Source organism: Nomascus leucogenys, chromosome 10, assembly GCF_006542625.1.
Source record: "Nomascus leucogenys isolate Asia chromosome 10, Asia_NLE_v1, whole genome shotgun sequence".
In the NCBI taxonomy this organism is placed as follows: domain Eukaryota; kingdom Metazoa; phylum Chordata; class Mammalia; order Primates; family Hylobatidae; genus Nomascus; species Nomascus leucogenys.
In genome coordinates, this window is record NC_044390.1 from 2,618,964 (window position 1) to 2,643,730 (window position 24,767).

Below are 24,767 nucleotides of genomic sequence, written 5' to 3' on the forward strand. Positions count from 1 at the left end.
CGAGTAGCTGGGATCATAGGCGTGCACCACCACGTTTGGCTAATTTTTGTATTTCTAGTAGAGACACGGCTTCACCATGTTGGTCAGGCTGGTATCAAAGCTGGTCTCCAACTCCTGACCTCAGGGGATCTGCCTGCCTCGGCCTTCCAAAGTGTTGGGATCACAGGCATGAGCCACCGTACTGGGCCAATTTTTCCAATTTAAAAGTATGCTTAGGCCGGGCACCATGGCTTATGTTTGTAATCCCAGCACTTTGAGAGGCTGAGGCAGGAGGACTGCTTGAGCCCAGGAGTTCGAGACCAGCCTCGGCAACATAGCAAGACTCTGTCTCTAAAAAGAAAAAATTAGCCAAGCATGGTGCTACATGCATGTAAGTCCCAGCTACTTGGGAAGCTGAGGCAGGAGGATCCCTGGAGCCTGGGAGGTAGAGGCTGCAGTGAGCTGTGACTGTGCCACTGCACTCCCGCTGGGTGAACAGAGAGCAAGACCACCCCCCAAAACAGTACATTTAACACATCATGACCCTTAGGCATAAACTAGATACATGCCTGCTTTTGAGATAGAGTTTCGCCCTTGTTGCCCAGGCTGGAGTGCAATGGTGTGACCTTGGCTCACCACAACCTACGCCTCCTGGGTTCAAGTGAGTCTCCTGCCTCAGCCTCCCGAGTAGCTGAGATTACAGGCGCCTGCCACCACACCCAGCTAATTTTTTTGTATTTTTAGTAGAGATGGGGTTTCACCACATTGGCCAGGCTGGTCTTGAACTGCTGACCTCAGGTGATCCGTGTGCCTTGGCCTCCCAAAGTGCTGGGATTCCAGGTGTGAGCCACCACACCTGGCCATTTAAGCAGCTTTTTATGTAGCACTGAAGTGATTCCAGACACAGTCGCTACATAAGTGATAGGTGTTTTGCTGTAACAAGAACTGGGAGTGAACGCCCCTTCCCCTTGAGAATATGACACCCGAGACAGAGAGCTCAGGGTGTGATGGGGCCACACTGCGTCACCCTCTGAGCCTGGATGTCTCACTGCTGATTCCAGCACTGCCATCCAGGTAAGATTGAAGGTCACCTAGAGCTGTGCTGTCCAGAATGGGAGCTGCTGGCCCCACATAGCTACTGAGCTCTTGACATGGGTCTAGTGTGATGAGGAAACTGACTTTCCCATTTAATTTAGGTTTGGCCGGCCACACGTGGATTCGTGGTTGCCACGCTGGGTGGCTCAGCTGAATCAGCCCAACCCTTGACTCCTGCCATCACCATCGGAGCACCGTCCAACTGTGGACAAGTGACACAGCCTTTCGGAAGCTGTCTCATCTGTCAGTAGGGTTATCAACAGCACCTGCTCCGTAGACCTGTTCTGAGAACTCAGCGAGGAAGGGTTGGTGGGATTTTAGCGCTGTCCTTGGCACAGCTCAGTAAGTATTGAATAGTGGTTGCTGTAACTGTTGCTGCTGCTTCGCCTCCCTCCCTAGATCAGTTATCAGTAAGCAAGTGGGCCAGGCATGGTGGTTTACACCTGTAGTTCCAGAACTTTGGGAGGCCAAGGCAGGAGGATCGCTTGGGCCCAAGAGTTGAGGCTGTAGTCAGCTAAGATCTTACCACTGCACTCATCCTGGGCAACAGCAAAACTCTGACACGGAAGAGGAAAGAAGTGATATCCCTTTAGGTGTTAGGGGTGCAGAACTGCTGTCCCCTGTGTTTCCACTTGGAGGCACTTCTGCTAGAACAACACAGGCCTGGGTTCATCCCTGCTCTGGGCTCCCTCGTCTCCGTAGAAGGAGGTGGGATTGGGATTTTGGGTGACCCTTCTCCTTTTTGAGCCTCTGCGCCCAGAAGCCCGGAATGCATGAGCTCTGGCCTGGACTTTACCAGGCAGAGGGGAGCCTGACCCCCACCCGCGTTCTTTGAGTGGTTGAGTGGGTATACCTCTCCAGTCGTGGGGCCCAGCATTCACTAACCCACAGTGTAAGCCGCACACATGAGCCTCACGCCCAAGAGAGCTTTATCAGGAGGGAAGGTCATTATGCAATTTCCACCTGGCTGATTCTTGCGTCCACCTTTTATCTCCATTTAGAGTCTGGGAGCAAGAACAGATGTTCTTCAGGTCACTCTTACACCCCACATTGTGCAGGTCTTGGGAGGTCCCAACTTCCTTCCTCACCCCTGGTTTGTGCATCTGCTCATTTCCCTCCCACCATGACCTGGAGAATCGAAGTTACGATAATCCCGGTGAAAGGAAGTGGCACTCACATCAGCTTCTGCAGGGCGCACTGGGAGACCTTCAAGGCATCACTGAGAGGCGTCACTCCCTGGTCTGTCACCTTGTTTCCTGCCAGGCTCAGAGATTTCAGGCTGGGGGAGGTCGTAAGGATTTGGGAGATCTTCAGGTAACAGGCGTGGGTCAATCCACAGCGATCCAGCCTGCAGAGACAGGCAGCATGAAGCAATCCCAGCTCTCACCCAAAGCAGTCCATCTCCCCTCTACTCAGCATACGCCAGCAGGGCCGGCCATTTTCCTGGTCCTCGGACTCTGTCTGCTCCTGCCTCCAGGCGTGAGAAGTCGCTGCTCCTTCCATTGCAACCTCCCCTCCTCCCTCCCTCAGGTTTTCATGGGGTTCACGTCCTCATTCATGTCTCTTGAAGGTCTCCTTTCGGGTAAGCCAGACCTTAAACGGTGCCTACTCCACTTCCCTCCATTGTCTCAACATTCATAGCAACCCACCCCAGCCAACCCTTTTTTTTTTTTTTGAGACAGGGTCTTGCTTGTCACCCAGGCTGCAGTGCAGTGGCACAATCTTGGCTCACTGCAACCTCCGTCTCCCGGATTCAAGCAAGTCTCCTGCCTCAGCCCCCTGAGTAGCTGGGATTACAGGTGCCCGCCACCATACCTGGCTAATTTTTGTATTTTTAGTACAGACAGGGTTTCATCATGTTGGCCAGGCTGGTCTCGAACTCCTGACCTTGTGATCCACCCGCCTTGGCCTCCCAAAGCACTGGGATTACAGGCGTGAGCCACCACGCCCGGCCTCCAGCCAACGTTCCACACACTTATGTTAGTGCTTGTTTCCTGCCTGTCTTCCTTCCTAGAATGTCATCTCCATGAAGGTGGGGGCCTGGTTGCTTTGTTCTCTATGGTCCCCTCAGCAGCTGCGATTGTGCCTAGTACACAAAGGGCACTCGAGCATTTGCCGAAGGGCACGAGCTTCCGGGATGACCGGCGGTATTTACGAAAGAGGAACGTACACAGCTACCCCACGAGCCAGCACGTCCACCCCCACGTCTAACACATCACTTAATTCCCTATTCACCGAGTAGCTTAGCATCTCTGTGACTCAGTTTATGCCCTGGAAATGAGGACAACAGCACTACCGACCTCAGAGGTGGTTGTGAGGATTAGAATATTAGAATCGCCACAAAACACTTAGGCCAGTGCCTGGCTAGGACAGAGATGAAGGAAGCAGATTTATTTTATTATTATTATTATTTTTTGAGACAGTCTTACTCTGTCACCCAGGCCAGAGTGCAGTGGTACAATCTTGGCTCACTGTAACCTCTGCCTCCCGGGTTCAAGTGATGCTCCTGCCTCTGTCTCCCGAGTAGCTGGGATTACAGGCGCCTGCCACCATGCCCAGCTAATTTTTGTATTTTTAGTAGAGACGGGGTTTCACCATGTTGGCCAGGCTGGTCTCGAACTCCTGACCTCAGGTGAGCCACCCATCTCAGCCTCCCAGAGTTCTGGGTTGATAGGCATGAGCCACCGTGCCTGGTCTGTGTTGAATTTTAGACAGAACTTTTAGAGCTCTCCAAGCCTATACATGTTCCTGCCATGTGTGTTCCTGCTGTGTGTGTTCCTGCCGTGTGTGTGCATACATCATTATTTTTGTCTTGTTTTGCTCTCCCTGTGCTGGCCTGTGAGCACCATGAGAGCAGGAATCTCGTTTCATTCATCAGCTCGTAGTACTACACGCAGAATCAAACATCTGTCGTTATTGAATAAAACAATCTCGGCCAGGTGCGGTGGCTCACGCCTGTAATCCCAGCACTTTGGGAGGCCGAGATGGGCAGATCACGAGGTCAGGAGATCGAGACCATCCTGGCTAACATGGTGAAACCCCGTCTCTACTTAAAAAAATACAAAAAAATTAGCCGGGCGTGGTGGCAGGCACCTGTAGTCCCAGCTACTCGGGAGGCTGAGGCAGGAGAATAGCTTGAACCTGGGAGGAAGGGCTTGCGGTGAGCCGAGATTGCACCAGTGCACTCCAGCCTGGGCAACAGAGCGAGACTCTGTCTCGAAAAAAGAAAAAAGAATCTCATTTCATTCATCAGCACGTCCCAGGAACACGTCGTAGTACACACAGAATCAAGCATCTGTCGTTATTGAATAAAAGAATCTAGTTTGCACTCCAGCCTGGGCGACAGAGCGAGACTCTGTCCCAAAAAAAAGAAAAAAAAAAAAGAATCTGGTTTCATTCATCAGCACATCCCTGGAACATGTCGTACTATAACGCAGAATCAAGCATCTGTCGTTATTGAATACAAGAGAGTTCCAACTCCTCAATGTGATAGTGAATGGAAACCCTTCACAATGGGGCCCAATCCATCATTCAACATCAAAGTCTCCCATTTAGAGAGTTAGCTGATCATCCCATCCCTCTATCCCATAAATACTTTGGGGAATATGGGCCAGGTGTCAGGAATAGAGCAGTTCTAGGTCCTGGGAACACAGGAGTGAAGAGAAGAAAGCAATACTCCTGCCTCCATGAGTTATGAGTAGGTAAATTCGTTAGACTTCCAAGAAACTGGACCTAAGTGACTTCATGCTTTTTCCTTCCTTGGCCCCAAATAGCCTCCATCCATCTTTTCCGACAACATGTATCTTATTTATTCTTTGAATCTAAGCTCCAGCTCTCTGCACTTGTGGTGCAGAGAGTGAGCAAAAGAGTGAGCATGCAGCTTCCTCCAATCTGTTCCCAGATAAACCCCACATGATGTCAGGCACAGCATTTCCATCCTGAGACAAGATCTATGCTTTGGCCAATTTCCCTGGGTTACATCTTCTTAAAGTGCAATTCCCTGGCTGCCAGGCAAACACACACATGGTGCAAAGCAAATTCTTCTTTCTTATTATTCTTCGATGTTAGTTGATGTGCCAACTAACAAAGCTCAAAGCAGGGCTTGTATTTGTCTGTCTCAGAATACTTTATTTGGGAAGGCACGGCGGGTGGATCACTTGAGGTCAGGAGTTCGAGACCAGCCTGGCCAACATGGTGAAACCCCATCTCTACTAAAAATACAAAAATTAGCCAGGTGTGGTGGTGTGTGCCTGTAATCCCAGCTACTTGGGAGGCTGAGGCAGGAGAATCCCCTGAACCTGGGAGGTGGAGGTTGCAGTGAGCTGAGATCGTGCCACTGCACTCCAGCCTGAGCTACACTCAGTCTCAAAAAAAAAAAAAAAAAAGAATACTATATAAACATTAAATAGTTGTATCTCTAGACCAAGCTAATCTAATGAAAAAACCACCTTCCCAGGACTTACAAACCACAGTAAGAGCCACAAACTGGGACCGACCGACCAACCAACCAACCAACCAACGTGTCCCTGGATAGGTGAACACTCCAGCTGTGGTACTCCACAGCACTGAATGGCTGTCACCAACAGAAAGGAAGAAAATGTGTAACACATGACTGCTTGGGTGGATCTCAAGCGCTGATGGACCAAAGCCAGTCTCAGGCAATGATGTACCACACTGATTTAAGAGCACTGTTGAAATGACAAGGTTATACAGAGATGGAAAACACACGTGGCTGCTGAGGACGAGGATGAGGAACGGTGCAGTTGGGGAGGCGTGTGTGACTACAGAGCGTCTTGGTTACTGTGATCGTTACACAAACCTAGATGTAATAAACTACTGTAGAATAATGTACACACACTGTACCAGGATCTGTTTCCTAGTTTTGATATTATGTGATAGTATGTAAGATTAACCACTGGGAGAAACTGCCAGAAGGACACTTTTTTTTTTTTCTTCATTTGAGACAGAGTTTTGCTCTTGTTGCCCAGGCTAGAGTGCAGTGGCACAGTCTCAGCTCACTGCAACCTCCGCCTCCGGGTTCAAGAGATTCTCCTGACTCAGCCTCCTGAGTAGCTGGGATTACAGGTGCCTGCCACGCCAAGCTAATTTTTGTATTTTTAGTAGAGATGGAGTTTCACCATGTTGGCCAGGCTGGTCTTGAACTCCTGACCTCAAGTGATCTGCCCGCCTCCGCCTCCCAAAGTGCTGGGATTACATGCATGAGCCACCGCCCCCAGCCCAGAAGGGCACATTTGACCTCTATACAATTAAAATCTCACCGGGTATGGTGGCTCACGCCTATAATCCCAGTGCTCTGGGAGGCCAAGCGGGGAGGACCACCTGAGCCCAGGAGTTCAAGACCAGACTGGGCAACCAAATGAGACCTTGCCTCTGCATAAAATTTTTTTAATGAAACTTTGAGTTTTTTTTTTTTAATTGTGATAAAGTACTTATAACCGAAAATGGACTATTTTAACTATTTAGGTGTGCAATTCAGTGGCACTCAACTCCTGCAACCGTCACCACCATCCATCACCAAAACTTTTCCATCTTTGCAGCTCTTTAATTTTTGCCGTTTTCTGTAATAATTTCAAACACAAGTAAAAATGAAGAAACACAAGGCAAAAGCCCTACCAGAGACGTACCTCAAAGACTCCAACAAACATTTTGGGTGTTTTAAGGCTTCACACGCCATCCTTACATCCTCTTCCTTCAGGTGGGTGCCTCCCAAGTTGAGGAATCTTAGGTTACGGTTGGCAATGAGGGTTCTCCAGAGGTGCTGCAGACCAGGGGTAATCTGTGCATTTCTAAACCTGCAATAGGGAAGGGGAGACACATTCAACACTGGTGACGTTTAGTTGTATCCTCATTTTTCCTTCCCATCCTTCTCCCATTCTAACTTGCAAATTTCTAATTAATTGTATTTCCTTTTAAAGCAATGAATACCTGAGTGCCTGTGATGGGCCAGCTACTGGGAATAGTGTATGAAACAGTATTACCAATCCCTGCCTTGGGGAGCTTAATCCAGCCAAACCCGTCCAAACCTGGTGTCAAGGAGCCTGCTTCAGTAACATCATCACAAGGTTTTTTTGTTTTTTTTTTAAGATGGAGTCTCGCTCTGTCACTGAGGCTAGAATGCTGTGGTGCGATCTTGGCTCACTGCAACCTCCACCTCCCTGGTTCAAGCAATTCCCCTGCCTCAGCCTCCCAAGTAGCTGGGATTACAGGCACGTACCACCACACCCTGCTAATTTTTTTTGTATTTTTAGTGGAGATGGGGTTTCACCATGTTGGCCAGGCTGGTCTTGAACCCCTGACCTCAGGTGATCCACCCGCCTTGGCCTCCTAAAGTGCTGGGATTACAGGCGTGAGCCACCGCACCCGGCCGATCACAAGGTCTTTAGCGACTCCCCACTCTGTGCTTTTGGGAACTTGGTTCCTACACCTTTGGTGGCACTTATGCCCTCAGGCTGCACTTGAGGGGTTTCATATGGGTCTTCTCTCAGGAGGTAGAGGAGAGCTGGGATAGCGTCATGGGAAGGGATTCTCTTGTAGGGGGCGGGCAGCCTTACATCAGAGTCTGTATCTTGCAGGTGTGATGCCTCAGCTTGGCACACAGGGTCTTCATGGCCCGCTCTGTCAGGATGCTGCTGCCCAGGTCCAGCTGCCGCAGGTGAGGGTGGGTGCCGAGCACGGAGCAGAAATCTTCCCACTGCTCCTCAATGAGGGTCTTACCCCACATCCTATGTCAGGGGGGATAGAAACACGGGCTCGTGGGATGGAGTTTAACGTGAGCAGTCGTGGCAACACGTGGAGGAGAGGGACCAAGCTATCCAGGTGAGACCGGGGTGGCTTTAGAGCCTCTGAGGCAATGTAGCAGCTTCCATCACGCTTTGCATGACTAGCCCTGCATCCACCCTGCCTCCCAGATATATCAGTACCCGAGGGGGTATGCAGGCATGACTAGGAACTGCTAGCTCCTGAACCAGTTTTTTTTTTTGTTTTTTTTTTTTTTTTTTTTTTGAGATGGAGTCTTGCTCCGTCGCCCAGGCTGGAGTGCAGTGGCGTGACCTCAGCTCACTGCAACTTCTGCCTCCTGGGTTCAAGCGATTCTCCTGCCTCAGCCTCCCGAGTAGCTGGGACTACAGGCGCATGCCACCATGCACAGCTAATTTTTACATTTTTAATAGAGATGGGGTTTCACCATGTTGGCCAGGACAGTCTCGAACTCCTGATCTCATGATCTACCCCCGCCTCGGCCTCCCAAAGTGCTGGAATTACAGGTGTGAGCCACCACACCCGGCCCTGCATCAGATCTTTGCTTCAATTCCAGCCCCACTTGAACGTGAAACTGTGCAACAGCTATGGAGAACAGTACAGAGGTTCCTAAAAAATATTAAAATAGAGCTACCCGTACCACCTAGCAATCCTACGTCTGGGTATATACCCGGAAGAACTGAGATCAGGATGTGGAAGAGGCATTTGGTCTCCCACGCTCACTGGCATTTTCATAATAGCTCAGATCTGGAAAACTTACATGTCCATCCATGGACGAACACATCAAGAACACGTGATACATACGTTAATGGACTATTAAAGGAGGACATTCTGCCATTTTTGACAGCGTGGATGAACCTGGAGGATATTATGTTAGGTGAGCTATACCAGTCACAGAAGCACAAATGCTGCATGAGTCTACCTTTTTTTTTTTGGAGATGGAGTCTCTATTTCCCAGGCTGGAGCGCAGTAGCATGATCTTGGCTCACTGCAACCTGCGCCTCCCAGGTTCAAGTGATTTTCCTGCCTCAGCCTCCCAAGTAGCTGAGATTACAGGTGCCCACCACCATGCCTGGCTAGTTTTTGTATTTTTTAGTAGAGACAGGGTTTCACCATGTTGGCCAGGCTGGTCTTGAACTCCTGACCTCAAGTGATCCACCCACCTTGGCCTCCCAAAGTGCTGGGATGACAGGTGTGAGCCACCAACACACTCAGCTCATGATTCTACTTTGAAATATCTAAAATAGCAGAAAGTAGAACAGAGGCTGCCAGGGTACTGGGGAGCAGGGGAGATGGAGTTATTGTTCCATGGGCGTGAAGTGTCAGTGATGTGAGATGAAAAAGTTCTAGAGGTCTGTTGTACAATGTCGTGCCTGTAGTTAATATTATATCGTACACCTAAAAACCGGAGCAATTAGTCTCCCATCCACTGGCAATCATCTCCTGTCTGAGTTTATACCTTCCCACGTGTCTGAGTGTATACCTTCCCACGTTTGTGAACAGGGAGCTAACCTCACAGCTTTGCCCCGAAGAATAAAAGAAAAATAGAGGCCAAGCGCGGTGGCTCACGCCTGTCATCCCAGCACTTTGGGAGGCCGAGGCGGGAGGATCACAAGGTCAGGAGTTCAAGATCAGCCTGGCTAATATGGTGAAACGCCATCTCTACTAAAAATACAAAAGTTAGCTGGGTGTGGTGGTGGGCAACTGTAGTCCAGCTACCAGGGAGGCCGAGGCAGGAGAATCGCTTGAACCCAGGAGGTGGAGGTTGTAGCAGTGAGCCGAGATCACGCCACTGCACTCCAGCCTGGGTGACAGAGCGAGACTCTGTCTCGAAAAAAGTGAATGGGAAGTATAGCACAGGGTAGCTGTGAACACGAGTAGCTGTGACTTTTTATGATATGTAAATTTCCCATCTCAGTGCTTAGCCTGTGGCTGTGCACATTTTCAGCCAATCTACAGGAAAATTGCCCAGGCTGTGACTCCCCTTGGCTGTGGAAAGAACAAGGTAAAGGGCAAGCTGTTCTTTCTTTCTGCACTGACATGAGCTCGCCTCCTAAAAAGCAAGCATTTGTACTTAATTGTTTTCCAACCAAGGGTAACTGCCATGTTATCAAGGCTGCAGCACACACCAGGTGCTGTGCCAGACCTCTTCCATGTGAGAATTGTTTTTTTTTTTTTTTTTTTTTTTTTGAGATGGAGTCTCACTCTGTCACCCAGGATGGAGTGCAGTGGTACCATCTTGGCTCACTGCAACCTCCACCCGCTGGGTTCCAGCAATTCTCCTGCCTCAGCCTCCTGAGTAGCTGGGATTACAGGTATCCACCACCATGCCCGGCTAATTTTTGTATTTTTTAGCAGAGATGGGGTTTCACTATGTTGGCCAGGCTGGTCTCGAACTCCTGGCCTAATGTGATCCACCTGCCTCAGCCTCCCAAAGTGCTAGGATTACAGGCGTGAGCCACCGCGCCCAGCCCCATGTGATAATTTGATGCTTTATAATTTTTTTATTTTTTGAGATGGAGTCTCACTCTGACGCCCAGGCTGGAGTGCAGTGGCATGATCTCGGCTCACTGCAACCTCTGCCTCCTGGGTTCAGGCAATTCTTTTGCCTCAACCTCCTGAGTAGCTGGGACTACAGGCGCGTGCCACCACTCCCTGGCTAATTTTTGTATTTTTAGTAGAGACAGGGTTTCACTATGTTGGCCAGGCTGGTCTCAAACTCCTGACCTCGTGATCCACCCACCTCAGCCTCCCAAAGTGCTGGGATTACAGGCATGAGCCACGGCACCCGGCCTGTCCACAGACAGGGTCTTACTTTGTTGCCCAGGCTGGTCTCAAAAACCTGGTCTCAAGCAATCCTCATCTACCAATCCTGTCCACATTCTTCACTGCTGTGTTCTGGGTCATAGGAGGATGACATCGAGACGGTCCAGCAAAGTGTGTTTTCTAGACCTGCACTATTCAGTAAGCATCAGCTACATGTGACTATTTAAATACAAATGAGGCTGGGCACAGCAGCTTATGCCTGTAATCCCAGCACTTTGGGAGGACGAGGCGGGTGGCTCACCTGAGGTCAGGAGTTCGAGATCAGCCTGGCCAACATGGTAAAACCCTGTCTCTACTAAAAATACAAAAATTAGCCAGGTATGGTGGCGCTGCCTATAATCCCAGTTACCCGGGAGGCTGAGTCAGGAGAATCGCTTGAATCCGGGAGGCAGAGGTTGCTGTGAGCAAAGATCATGCTGCTGTACTCCAGCCTTGGTGACACAGCGAGACTCTGTCTCAAAAAAAGAAAAAAATACAAATGAGTTGAAATGGAGTGAGATGAGTTTCACCTCCGCAGTCTCACTCACCACGTTTCAGATGCTCAACAGGCTGACGAGGCTGGTGGCCGCCCTACTGGACAACGCACGTGGAATATTTCCATCACAGAACCCTCTACTGGACAGCACGGCCCTGGACCCCACACCAAATAAGCAGTCCACAAACCTGAGCGGTCACATTGATGGGAGGGGCTTGCTCACACCTGTAATCCCAGCACTTTGGGAGGCTGAGGCAGGTGGATCACCTGAGGTCAGGAGTTTGAGACCAGCCTGGCCGACGTGGCGAAATCCCCTCTACTAAAATTACAAAAATTAGCTGGGCATGGTGGTGCACGCCTGTAGTCCCAGCTACTCGGTAGCCTGAGGCAGGAGAATCGCTTGAGCCTGGGAGGTGGAGTTTGCAGTGAGTTGAGATCGTGCCACTGCACTCCAGCCTGGGTGACGGAGCGAGACTCTGACTCAAAATAATAAAATAAACCACATATTCCTGGGTTTCAACCCCAGAGCCTTTCCTTTCGAGTCTTGGGTGGGGTCCTGTATTTTGAAAGACCTTTCCCAGGTGTGGACAATGAGCCAGATTCGGGTCCTGGCATTTTAGCCAGCTGGACGTCATCTGGGCCATTCATCCTGAAAGAATTATCTGGGACCTTGAAGTTCCTGGAAGTCATGTCAAGTCCCAGCAGTGGAGACACAGAGCTCAGCACATGGCATAGGATAAATCTGCCTGGGGCACTCACCACTGAGGAACCACAGGCCACGCCTCAGCTGACTCATCTCTTGGGAAGATCCCTTTGACATCCACCCGAATTTTCCGCAAATACGGACAGTGCTGGAGGCAGAAGGAAGCTGCTATCAAGTCCAGGTTCTGGCTAATCGGAAGCCACACTTCTTGGAAGCCGTTTAATGCCAAGCGAACAAACTCTCTGTCTTGAGTCTCGAAAAGACAGTGGAAGGCGTCCAGGGTATCTCCTGGGGCGGTGGCGTTAGGCTGCTGACCCAACAGAGAGACCCAGTGCAGAAGCTTCTGCTTTGCCCCCAGGGGAACGGGACAGCCCAGCAGGACCTCCAGTGGCCTCCTTACGTCTTCGCTCACGAGGCCAAACAAGAAACGCTTCATCCAAAGCGAGTGGATATGGAAGCCTGCTTGTTTAAGCTCCATGGACCTCTTTGTCTTCTCAACGTACAGAGGGCAGAGAGCCGGCTCGATTTCCAGCCCCTCTAACACGTAGTACAAGGCGGCACAGAAGTCCTGGAGACTGAGGTGGAAGAAGGTGTAGCACTCCTCACAGTGGCTGTCTGGGAGAAGGATGTTCATGTGAAACAGAGCACGGAGCTCAGACTCCCCGAGTCCTTGAACCATGAGGTCGTCACCATCAAACACAGACTTCCCATTCCACACTCCCTCCACAGCCATACGGCAGAAGCGCTTCAGGACAACTCTTTCCTCCAGATTGAGACAGCGCCGGACCACGCCTCGAGGGGTGAGCTGGTGAAACACAAAAGCGGCGTACAAGCCTGTGAGCGTTTGGTTGAAGGGGGCGACGTTCTCCCCCACCACGTCCTGCAGCTGCAGAGCCACGCAGATCAGAGAGCCCACGGCGGGGACCTGGCACTGGTCGAACAGCTTACGGTTGTTCATTATCACACGCAACCCTTGCGTCTTCTGATGCTCACCGATCCCGCGCTCAAGGAGCAGGTGCATTCTTTGTTCCGCAGAGATTCCTCTAACTAACAGGTAACGGGGAGACACGACCTCCGACTTGAGCTTCTCTATGCCCACGTCTCTGACGGTGACGATCAGGAAGGACTCAGGGAGCAGGACTTTCCTCAGCAGACTGCGTAGGAGGATGAATGGGGGCTGCTTCTCAGCCCAGTCTTTGCAGAGCTTCGTGTCATTGTTGAGGACAGAGCCCAGGTCATCGAAACCGTCAATGATGAACAGCAGCCTCTCTGGTCGGGACATGATCTCCGTCACTGGGGCCTGGGAGTCTGGCCACTCCCTGGAGATGAACTCTGTGACACTGCTCTCCTTCTTCCGCTGCATCTCTCTAACGGGGAGGAAGAAGACGTAGGAGAACATTCCCTGGTACAGTCCACCTTGCGCCCAGCGCAGCACGATCCTTCTGACCAGAGCCGACTTCCCAATTCCTGACTTTCCATGCAGAACCACCGTGTGAGGCCGGAAGCCCCACTGGTCTGAATTAAAAGCACCAGCCAACGTTTGCATTTCTGGCCAGTCAGCAGAAGTTTTTTCAAAACTACGACGTACATCCTCCTTCTCAGCGAATTTGGTCATCACGTGATTCTTGTAGTCCCATTTGTCACCTCCAAGGCCTGAGGTCAGAGAGGGTAGAATGAAAATCAGGAAACAGACCAGGCACGGTGGCTCGTACCTGTCATCCCAGCACTTTGGGAGGTTGAGATGGGTATATCACCTGAGGTCAGGAGTTTGAGACCAGCCTGGTCAACATGGCAAAGTCCCGTCTCTAATAAATACAAAAATTAGCTAGGCATGGTGGTGGGCACCTGTAGTCCCAGCTACTCAGGAGGCTGAGGCAGGAGAATCGCTTGAACCCAGGAGCTGGAGGTTGCAGTGAGCTGAGATTACACCACTGCACTCTAGCCTGGTGACAGAGCAAGAGTCCATCTCAAAATAAAAATAAATCAGGAAACAAAATTTGAAGCCAGTCTGATTTTTTTTTTTTTTTGAGACAGAGTCTTGCTCTGTTGCCCAGGCTGGAGTGCAGTGGCACAATCTCGGCTCACTGCAAGCTCCGCCTCCTGGGGTTCACCCCATTCTCCTGCCTCAACCTCCCGAGTAGTTGGGACTACAGGCGCCCGCCACCACACCCAGCTAATTTTCTGTATTTTTAGTAGAGATGGGGTTTCACCATGTTAGCCAGGATGGTCTCGATCTCCTGACCTCGTGATCTGCCCACCTCGGCCTCCCAAAGTGCTGGGATTACAGGCATGAGCCACTGTGCCCAGCTGAAGCCAATCTGAATTTGAATGTGTATATACATATATATATATATTTTTTTTTTTAGCAGAGATGAGGTTTCACCATGTTGGCCAGGCTGGTGTCGAACTCCTGACCTCAAGTGATCCGCCCACTTCGGCCTCCCAAAGTGCTCGGATCATAGGCGTGAGCCACTGTGCCCGGCCCACCTGATAAAGATTTAAGAATATGCATTCAACATTAGCACAGGGCCTGAAAATGTGAAAAAATGAAACTTAGCACAAACTATAATTATTTTATACCACCTGACATTTATCACAAACTTCAATTCTTTTATGCATTTAGTTTTTGTCAGCCCCTAGCTTATAATGTAAGCTCCATGAGAAAAATACCTTGTCTTTTTGCCTCAATACTTCCAGCCTCTTCAGCCTCTGATATCTGATAGGTACTCAATGAACATGAAAAAGATTCATATCCTGGGACCTTAAGTTTACTGGTACTACCATTTACTTTAAAAAGGCAGCAAGAGTCTCTCTGCACAAATGTGTAATACAATTACTAACTGTATGCAAAGTCTCCACATAAAAATTCTAGAAATTACACTTCATTGTAGTTGTATCCTCTGAATCTGTCCAGGATGGGTTCCAGGATATTCCCAAATGATACCAAAATCTCCAGATACTCAAGTCCCTGATATAAGATGGTGTAACTGCAAATAGCCTACGCGCATCCTCCCACGTAGTTCAAGACATCTCTAGGCTGCTTATAATATCTAACACGATGCCTACCCTTCGCTTCATTTGTGTGGACTCGACGCACTGCTTGGCATGTGGCAAGTTCGGGTTTTGCTTTTTGGAACTTTGTGGAGTTTTCCTGAATATTTTTGATCGATGGTTAAGTTGAATCCATGGACACAGAACCCATGGAAACGGAGGGCCGTCTGTCATCCACGTCAGGGGAAGCCATTAACAGACCCGTGTTAAAACCACGGGAAGGACACCTTAAGATTGGAGCCTCTATTTGCTGAGCTCAGACTGACCCTGTTGTCCTCAGAGGACTGGCTGTGCCACTGGAATGTAGGTTTTTACAGAGGGAGGGAAACCCCAGGAAGACAGTCTGCGTTTAAACTCAGGCCTCCTTCGGTTCTTCCTCAAACACCTCTTTTTCTATGAATTTAATTATCACGTCTACACTCAGGGTTCCAATCCTCTCCTTGAGGGCTTCTTTCCTAAAATTCCAGACTCATGTGTCTAACTCGCCCCTTAAGGGGTCACAGGACCGCAAATTCAAAGCATCAAAAACTCATCTTTTGTCTCGCTGGGTGCAGTGGTTCACGCCTGTAATCCCAGCACTTTGGGAGGCCGAGGCAGGTGGATCACCTGAGGTTAGGAGTTCAAGACCAGCCTGACCAACATGGAGAAACCCCGTCTCTACTAAAAATACAAAATTAGCTGGGTATGGTGGCGCATGCCTGTAATCCCAGCTACTTGAGAGGCTGAGGCAGGAGAATCGCTTGAACCTGGGAGGCGGAGGTTGCAGTGAGCCGAGATCACACCATTGCACTCCAGCCTGGACAACAAGAGCTAAACTCAGTCTCAAAACAAAAAACAAAAAACCTCATCTTTTACTTCTAACCAAAAATACTCTCTCATAGGCTTTTTCTAAGTGATAACAAGAAAACAAGGTTGTGTTTGTGACCCTACTTTGGAGCAGATGCTGAGCTCATTGTTTTTCTTGTTTTACATAAATTTAATTGTAGCTTCCCATTAATCCTGTATATGGTAATTTGTTCATTTCCATAATAGGGATATTGGCTGGGCATAGCGGCTCATCCCTGTAATCCTAGTGCATTGGGATGCTGAGATGGGCAGATCACTTGAGGCCAGGAGTTCAAGACGAGCCTGGGCAACATAGCGAGACCCCATCCCCCCTTTCTATAACAAATATGAAAATTAGCCAGATGTTGTAGCATATGCCTAATTTCCAGCTACTTAGGAGGCTGAGGCAGGAGGATTGCTTCAGCCCAGGAGTTAGGGGCTGCAGTGAGCTGTGATTGTGCCACTGTACTTCAGCCTGGGTGACAGGGCAAGACCCTGTTTGAAAAAGGGGGTGGAGTGGAAAGTGTGAGTATCTCCCCTTACTAGGTTAGCATGAAGGTGTCTTGACAATCAAAATGTGGAGAACAGTGCCTAGACCAGAGTAACTATTCTAAAAATGTCACCAATATTTGTGTATATTATTCATCCCAATTTAAAGTTGACAACACTGGCAACCATTAGTTTTTCAAATATTGGTTGAGTGAATGATTACGTAGCTCACATAGGATTGACATTATATTGCATAGGTGGGATAATAGCCCAGCTTGAAGCTGTCTCAGAGCTCAAAATGTTAGTCATTGGCTCCTGGCATCACCACCCACCAGATCGTTCCAGAAGGAAGGTCAGAGCAATTCCCAGAGCCCCTTTTTTCAGAACTCTGCCAATCACCAATTCCAGTTAGCTTCATATCTTGAATATCTCATGCTAGTCAAGTCACTTCTTTCCATCACTGCCTTCTAGGACGCAAGTGTTCACGGAGCACTGTTAACAGCCCCAAAGGGAGAAAAAAGCCAAATTCCCACAAACTGAACAACAGATGAAGAAAATGGGGTCTTTCCATACAATGGAATATTATTCAGCAACAAAAACGAAGTGCCCATACACACTGCAACACGGGCTTTGGAATATTATGCCAAGTGAAAGACGCCAGTCACGGAAAACTAGGTATCATATGATTCCATCTACATGACCGATCTGGAATTGGAGAGTTTAGAGACACAAAGTAGATTAGTGGTTGTCCAGAGTTTTGAGGGAGAGGAAATTGGTGACTGCAAATGCGTATGGGGTTTCTTTTTGGGAGAAAAAAATGTTTTGGAATTAGTGATGACAGTTGGATAACTGAATAGACTAAAAATAATTGAATCATATACTTCAGGAGGGTCAACTTTATGGTATATAAAATCCTAATTATATCTCAACGAAAAAGCCTCAATCAACAGTTTCTCAGGGAAACCTGCTCTTACATCCTTGGCTGTTTAATCATCATCCTGCAAAGTTATAGCACTTTAGACTCATCTTCACTCCATATGATTTCGCTAATGTGTAAGTCTGGACGATAAATGCCATGAAGGCGGCTGGGCACAGTGGCAAATGCCTGTAATCTCAGCACTTTGGGAGGCTGAGGTGGGCAGATCACGAGGTCAGGAGTGCGAGACCGACCTGGCCAATATGGTGAAACCCCATCTCTACTAAAAATACAAAAATTAGCCAGGCGTGGTGGCATGCCTGTAATTCCAGCTACTCGGGAGGCTGAGGCAGAAGAATTGCTTGAACCCAGGAGGCAGACGTTTCAGTGAGCTGAGATTGTGCCACTGCACTCAAGCCTGGTCCACAGAGCGAGACTCCTTCTCAAAAAAAAAAAAAAAAAAAAAAAAAAAAAAAAAAAAAAAAAAAGCCATGAAAGCAAGACATGTTTTTCTTACCACTGTAATTCCAGCACAATTCTTCAATGGCAAGTATTCATGTACATATTAGTTGATGGAAGGAATTACAAAAATAATTTCTGCCACTTAAGTTTGAAGAAAACACTTGACTACTCTTGGTCATATGTTTAGCATCCAACAAACAAAGCTGTGATTGATTCGAGTCCCCTAGAATTATGGGTTCTTTAGAATTTTCATAGTATCTGACTGTAGATAATCACAGTAAACGTGCATAGCTCTATCCATGGTACTGATCAAGAGCTTGAAGGGAAGGGGTTGACACCAGAGACAAATCAGAATGAAGAAAGGAAATCTAAACTACTTACACTTCTTCCACCCAGCTTTCTTCCAAGAGGGCAACCAAGGAATAAATCTATTTTCCTCACCTTGTTCTTCTGTCTCTGCTGCTGTGGCACCTTCTTGTTCCATAGCTTGTGAAATTTCTGCAAAAGAAGAATGAATTCCAACATACTTGTGTTTATTACTCAAGTCAGAGATGTCAGACACCCCCCAAGATAAGCTTAGTCATGCCATATTTAATTTTCTGGCCAGTTGAAAACATGGCAACCACTGGCTCAGCTAGAAGACAGAGTGCACTAGTACAATGAGCACTAATTCAAAGCTTGAGGGTGAGGGTCCCAGGCTCATTTCTCCTTGGAGAGCCTTGTACAAGTTATTAAAATGAAGGGTAGGTAGGGTGTGGTGGCTCTTGCCTGTTATCCCAGCACTTTGGGAGGCCGAGGTGGGCAGATCATGAGGTCAGGAGTTCGAGACTGGCCTGGCCAATATGGTGAAACCCCATCTCTATTAAAAATACAAAAATTAGCAGGGCACGGTGGCAGGTGCCTGTAATCCCAGCTACTCGGGAGGCTGAGGCAGAAGAATCGCTTGAACCCGGGAGGCAGAGGTTGCACTGAGCCGAGATCATGCCACTACACTCCAGCTTGGGTGACACAGCGAGACTCCTTCTCAAAAAAAAAAATGCCACGAAGGCAAAACATGTTTTGCTTGCCACTGTGATTCCAGCACAATTCTTCAATGGCAGGTATTCATGTACATATTAGTTGATAGAAGGAATTACAAAAATAATTACTGCTACTTAAGTTTGAAGAAAGAACTTCACTACTCTTGGTCAGATGTTTAGCATCCATCAAAGTTGTGATTGATTTGAGTCCCCTAGAATTATGGGTTCTTTAGAATTTTGTCTTCATAGTATCTGACTGTAGATAACCACAGTAAACTTGTGTAGCTCTATCCATGGTACTGATCAACAGTTTGAAGGGAAGGGGTTGACACCAGAGACAAATCAGAATGAAGAAAGGAAATCTAAACTACATACCCCAATCTAAACTACCCACACTTCTTTCACCCAACTTTCTTCCAAGAGGGCAACCAAGGAATAAATCTATTTTCCTCACCTTGTTCTTCTGTCTCTGCTGCTGTGGCACCTTCTTGTTCCATAGCTTGTGAAATTTCTGCAAAAGAAGAATTCCAACATACTTGTGTTTATCATTCAAGTCAGAGATGTCAGACACCCCCAAGGTAAGCTTAGTCATGCCATATTTAATTTTCTGGCCAGTTGAAAACATGGCGACCACTGGCTCAGCTAGAAGACAGAGTGCACTAGTACAATGAGCACTAATTCAAAGCTTGAGGGTGAGGGTCCCAGGCTCATTTCTCCTTGGAGAGCCTCGCACAAGTTATTAAAATGAAGGGTAGGTAGGGTGTGGTGGCTCTTGCCTGTTATCCCAGCACTTTGGGAGGCCGAGGTGGGCAGATCACGAGGTCAGGAGTTCGAGACTGGCCTGGCCAATATGGTGAAACCCCATCTCTATTAAAAATACAAAAATTAGCTGCGCACGGTGGCAGGTGCCTGTAATCCCAGCTACTCAGAAGGCTGAGGCAGAAGAATCGCTTGAACCTGTGAGGCAGAGGTTGCACTGAGCCAAGATCGTGCCACTGCACTCCAGCTTGGGTGACACAGCAAGACTCCTTCTCAAAAAAAAAAAATGCCATGAAGGCAAGACATGTTTTTCTTACCACTGTAATTCCAGCACAATTCTTCAGTGGCAGGTATTCATGTACATATTAGTTGATAGAAGGAATTACGAAAATAATTACTGCCACTTAAGTTTGAAGAAAGCATTTGACTACTCTTGGCCATATGTTTAGCATCCATCACAGAAAGTTGTGATTGATTCGAGTCCCCTAGAATTATGGGTTCTTTAGAATTTTGTCTTCATAGTATCTGACTGTAGATAACCACAGTGAACTTGTGTAGCTCTATCCATGGTACTGATCAAGAGCTTGAAGGGAAGGGGTTGACACCAGAGACAAATCAGAATGAAGAAAGGCAATCTGAACTACATACCCTTGAAATCTAAACTACTTACACTTCTTTCACCCAGCTTTTTTCCAGGAGGGCAACCAAGGAATAAATCTATTTTCCTCACCTTGTTCTTCTGTCTCTGCTGCTGTGGCACCTTCTTGTTCCATAGCTTGTGAAATTTCTGCAAAAGAAGAATGAATTCCAACATACTTGTGTTTATTATTCAAGTCAGAGATGTCAGACACCCCCCAAGATAAGCTTAGTCATGCCATATTTAATTTTCTGGCCAGTTGAAAACATGGCGACCACTGGCTCAGTTAGAAGACAGAGTGCACTAGTACAATGAGCACTAATTCAAAGCTTGAGGGTGAGGGTCCCAGGCTCATTTCTCCTTGGAGAGCCTCGCACAAGTTATTAAAATGAAGGGTAGGTTGGGCGTGGTGGTTCACGCCTGTAATCCCAGCACTTTGGGAGGCTGAGGCAGGCAGATCACCAGAGGTCAGAGGTTCGAGACCAGCCTGACCAATATGATGAAACCCCATCTCTACTAAAAAATACAAAAATTAGCCAGGCATGGTGGCCCGTGCCTGTAATCCCAGCTACTCAGGAGGCTGAGGCAGGAGAATCACTTGAACCTGGGAGGCGGAGGTTGCAGTAAGCTGAGATCATGCCACTGCACTCCAAAAAATAAAAATAAAAAATAAGAATACAAAAATTAAATGAGGGGTAAAACCTACAGTTAAGAATTAAGGATCTTAGCATCTTCGAGCCAGATGTTGTGGTACATGCCTGTAGTCCCAGCTACTTGGGAGGCTGAGGCAGGAGAATCACTTGAGTCCAGCAGTTTGAGGCTGTAATGCGCGACAGTCGTGCTTGTGGATAGCCACTGCGTTGTAGTCCCAGCAATACAGCAAAACTCTCTCTCTTAAAAAAAGAATTAAGGATTTGAATTAGACACAGGACTCAAATGTGAGTTGTCATAAACTACTTGTAAGATCTTCATCAAGTTACTGATGTTACATGTTTCTGTATGTTCATCTACAAAAGCAAAGAAATTGTTCCTATGTTGTTGAGTTGCTGTGGAGATGATTTAGTAGAGTAATAACACAGCCTCTGGCATACAGTAGCTACCACTGACTGAGAATAACCACTTATATATATTTATCAGGAAATAGTTACCATGTGAGGCTAAATACAAATTCATCTTAGGATATATGAGAATAGATTTGCCATTTTAAAGAATAATCATTAGGGTGGTCTTTGTCTTGTCAATTAGAGAAAAATTATAGATTTTTAAAAATCACAAACAGAATAAAAACCATTTAAGGATTTTTAAGCATGGGAGTAAAGTTACAGGTGTAAATTTTTAGATCGCCTTGGTTATTGTATGAAAAATTGCTTGTATGTAAAAGTGGATTGTGTTTGAGACGCAAATGAAATGCCTTTAAATACAGCAGATGGGAAGAACTATGTAAAAATGGGTCATATATTACAGGTAGAGACCATATGATCTTCTGATTTGCTAGATATAAGGTGGAGAAAATAAATATTAAAAAAATACAGCTACTCAGGAAGTCGAGGCACGAGAACTGCTTAAACCTGGGAGGTGGAGGTTGCAGTGAGCTAAGATTGTGTGACTGCACTCCATCCTGGGAGACAGAGTGAGACTCCATCTCAAAACCAAACAAACAAACAAAAAATATGATTAAGCTTTTGGTGTAAATGACCAGGCATACAGTGATGCTATTTACCGATACGGAAAACAGTGAAGGCAGGTATCAAATGAACGCTCCACCCAACAGCAGAAAACATGCCCTTCTCAACTGCAAACAGACCTTCTCCAAGATAGATATATCAGGCATAAAACGTGTTTCAAGTTGATGTGCCTTGAAATTACACAAAGTATGCTCTCTTAACGCAATGAAATAAGATTAGAAATCAGTCAGAAAATTTGAAAATTTCCAAATATATGGAAGTGAAGCCACACGATCCTCAGTAGGTCAAAGGGGAAACAAAAGGGAATTAAATACTTTGAAATGAGTGGAAACAAAACAGCAATATTTACAGCGTATAGGTAGAGCTGTGCATAAAGGAAAATTTATAGCCATAAATGCCTAAGAAAGATCTGAAATATAATATAACTTCCCACCTTAAAGTAGGAAAGAACCCCCTTTGGGATTAGTGAGGAGCAAACTAACCCCAAAATGGGCAGAGAAAGGGAATAAAGAACAGAAGTAAACAAAATACAGAATGGAAATACAATAGAGAAAATAAACCTAGCAGTTTGTTCTTTGAGAAGAACAAAATTGACAAACCTTTAGCCAGACCAAGAAAAAAAAGAGACGGCTAAAATTACTGGAGTCAGGAATGAAAAAGGATCACAGCTAACAACCTTAAAGAAATGAAAAGGCTTTTGGCTGGACACGGTGGCTCACGCCTGTAATCCCAGCACTTTGGGAGGCCGAGGTGGGCGGATCACGAGGTCAGGAGATCAAGACCACCCTGGCTAACACAGTGAAACCCCGTCTCTACTGAAAATACAAAAAATTAGCCGGGCATGGTGGCGGGCACCTGTAGTCCCAGCTACTCGAGAGGCTGAGGTAGGAGAATGGTGTGAACCCAGGAGGCAGAGGTTGCAGTAAGCTGAGATCGCACCACTGCACTCCAGCCTGGATGACAGAGCGAGACTCCGTCTCAAAACAAAAACATTATGTTAAATGAAGAAAGCCAGTCACACAATACGATAAAATGTCTGGTTTCATTTATATGGAAAGTCCAGAAAAGGCAAAATTCACAGACACAAAGTGGGTGACTGGTTTCCAGGGGCTGGGTATGGGGGAATGATGGCTAATAGGTATGTGGTTTTCTGGGGTGATGAAAATTTCCTGAAATTAGATAGCAGTGATGGTTACACAATTTTGTTAATACAATAAAACACTGAATTGTATTAAGATGAATTTTATGATATGTGAATTTTCTCTCAACTTTAAAAAAGCAAGGAAAGTATATGAAGAGATTACAGACCAGTTCACTCAAACACAAATGCCAAATTCGAAGTGACTAATCAGCAAACTGTATCAGAAGTGTATCAAAGGTATGTAATAGTGCTTATGTCACAGATACTCCAGGAAAGCAACAGCAGTTTAACACTTGAAAGAAGTCTGTAAGTGTCATTCATTACAGCAACAGGTTCTGGGAAAATAAATCGTAAGATCATTCCAAATTATGCAAAAATAAGACAGGCCAGTTTTCTCCCCCTTGCTGTCTCTGCTGAAGGATTGTTTTGGGGGGTTATGGAAATGTCCTAAGACTGGATTATGATGATAGTTTCATGTTTATACATTTTTGAATTGTATTCTGAAGATTTTATGATACGTAAACCTGCATCGAGTTATCTGGAAAAAAAAAAAAAAGGCCAGGCACGGTGGCTCATATCTGTAATATCTCAGCACTTTGGGAGGCCAAGGCAGGAGGATCACGAGTGAGGAGTTCTAAAGCAGCCTGGCCAACATGGTGAAACCCCGTCTCTACTAAAAATACAAAAAATTAGCTGGGTGTGGTGTCTGGCGCCTGTAGTCCCAGCTACTCGAGAGGCTGAGGCGGTAGAATAGCATGAACCCGGGAGGCAGAGCTTGCAGTGAGCCGAGATCACACCACTGCACTCCAGCCTGGGCAACAGAGCAAGACTCCGTCTCAAAAAAGAAAAAAAAAAAAAAGCAAGCAGCCACTATGCCTTGAGCATCATAATACATTCAATCTATTAGACTAAATAGATTCGCCACGTAAGAGATGAAAGAATCTGAAGTTACATAAAATTTATAAGATCTAGGCTGGGTGTGGTGGCTCATGCCTGTAATCCTAGCACTTTGGGAGGCCGAGGTGGGTGGATCACCTGAGGTCAGGAGTACTAGGCCAGCCTGACCAATATGGTAAAACCCCATCTCTACCAAAAATACAAAAATTAGCCAGGCGTGGTGGCGTGTGTCTATAATCCCAGCTACTTGGGAGGCTGAGAGAGGAGAATCGCTTGAACCTGGGAGGCAGAGGTTGCAGTGAACCAATATCAAGCCATTGCACTCCAGCCTGAGTGACAGAGCGAGACTCTGGGGGGGAAAGAAAAAAAAGAAATAGGAAAAGAAAAAAGATCTAACACGAAGATGACATCTCAGTCTGGAAAGAAAAAAAAAAATCAGGCCGTTGGCTGATCTTTCTTGGGCAAATCCGTCTCTCTGGGCTTTGGAATCATCATATGTACGATGCTGACTTCGGATGGATGTATCTTATTGTCTTCTCTAGAGTTTTGTAATAGATTTATAGAAATAAATTTCACAAATCACACAATTCACCCATTGAAAGTGTGCAATCATGACAGAATATTCAGATTGTAACCGTCACTACAATTTTAGAACGTTTTAATCACCCTCAAAGAGAAAAACCCTGCCCTCTTAGTCCTCACCCTCTACGTTTCCCCATTCGCCCCAGCCCTAGGCAACCACTAATCTGCTTCTAGTATTTAAATGGATTGTCCAATTCTAGACATTTTATATGAATGGAATCATTCAATATATATCCTTTTGTGAGGGGTTTCCTTCACTTAGCCTACTGTCTTCAAGGTCCATCCATCTTGCAGCATACATTAGTGTGTATGTATATATATATATATATATTTTTTTTAAGACACAGTCTCATTTTATCACCCGGGCTGAAGTGCAGTGGCACAATCATGGCTCAATGCAGCCTCAACCCCCTGGACTCAAGCAATCCTCCTGCCTCAACCTCCCAAGT

At 46.9% G+C, this 24,767-nt stretch overlaps 1 protein-coding gene across 1 annotated transcript in view; it reads right to left on the reverse strand.

Moving 5' to 3' along the window:
* NLRP5 (NLR family pyrin domain containing 5) overlaps positions 1–24,767 on the reverse strand; it is a 50,870-nt gene that overhangs the window by 17,979 nt on the left and 8,124 nt on the right. Inside the window, 7 exon segments of the mRNA XM_030821798.1 lie at positions 2,252–2,422; positions 6,720–6,887; positions 7,647–7,817; positions 11,912–13,508; positions 18,040–18,096; positions 19,072–19,128; positions 20,107–20,163. Of these exon segments, the coding sequence (XP_030677658.1) occupies positions 2,252–2,422; positions 6,720–6,887; positions 7,647–7,817; positions 11,912–13,508; positions 18,040–18,096; positions 19,072–19,128; positions 20,107–20,163 (2,278 nt within the window).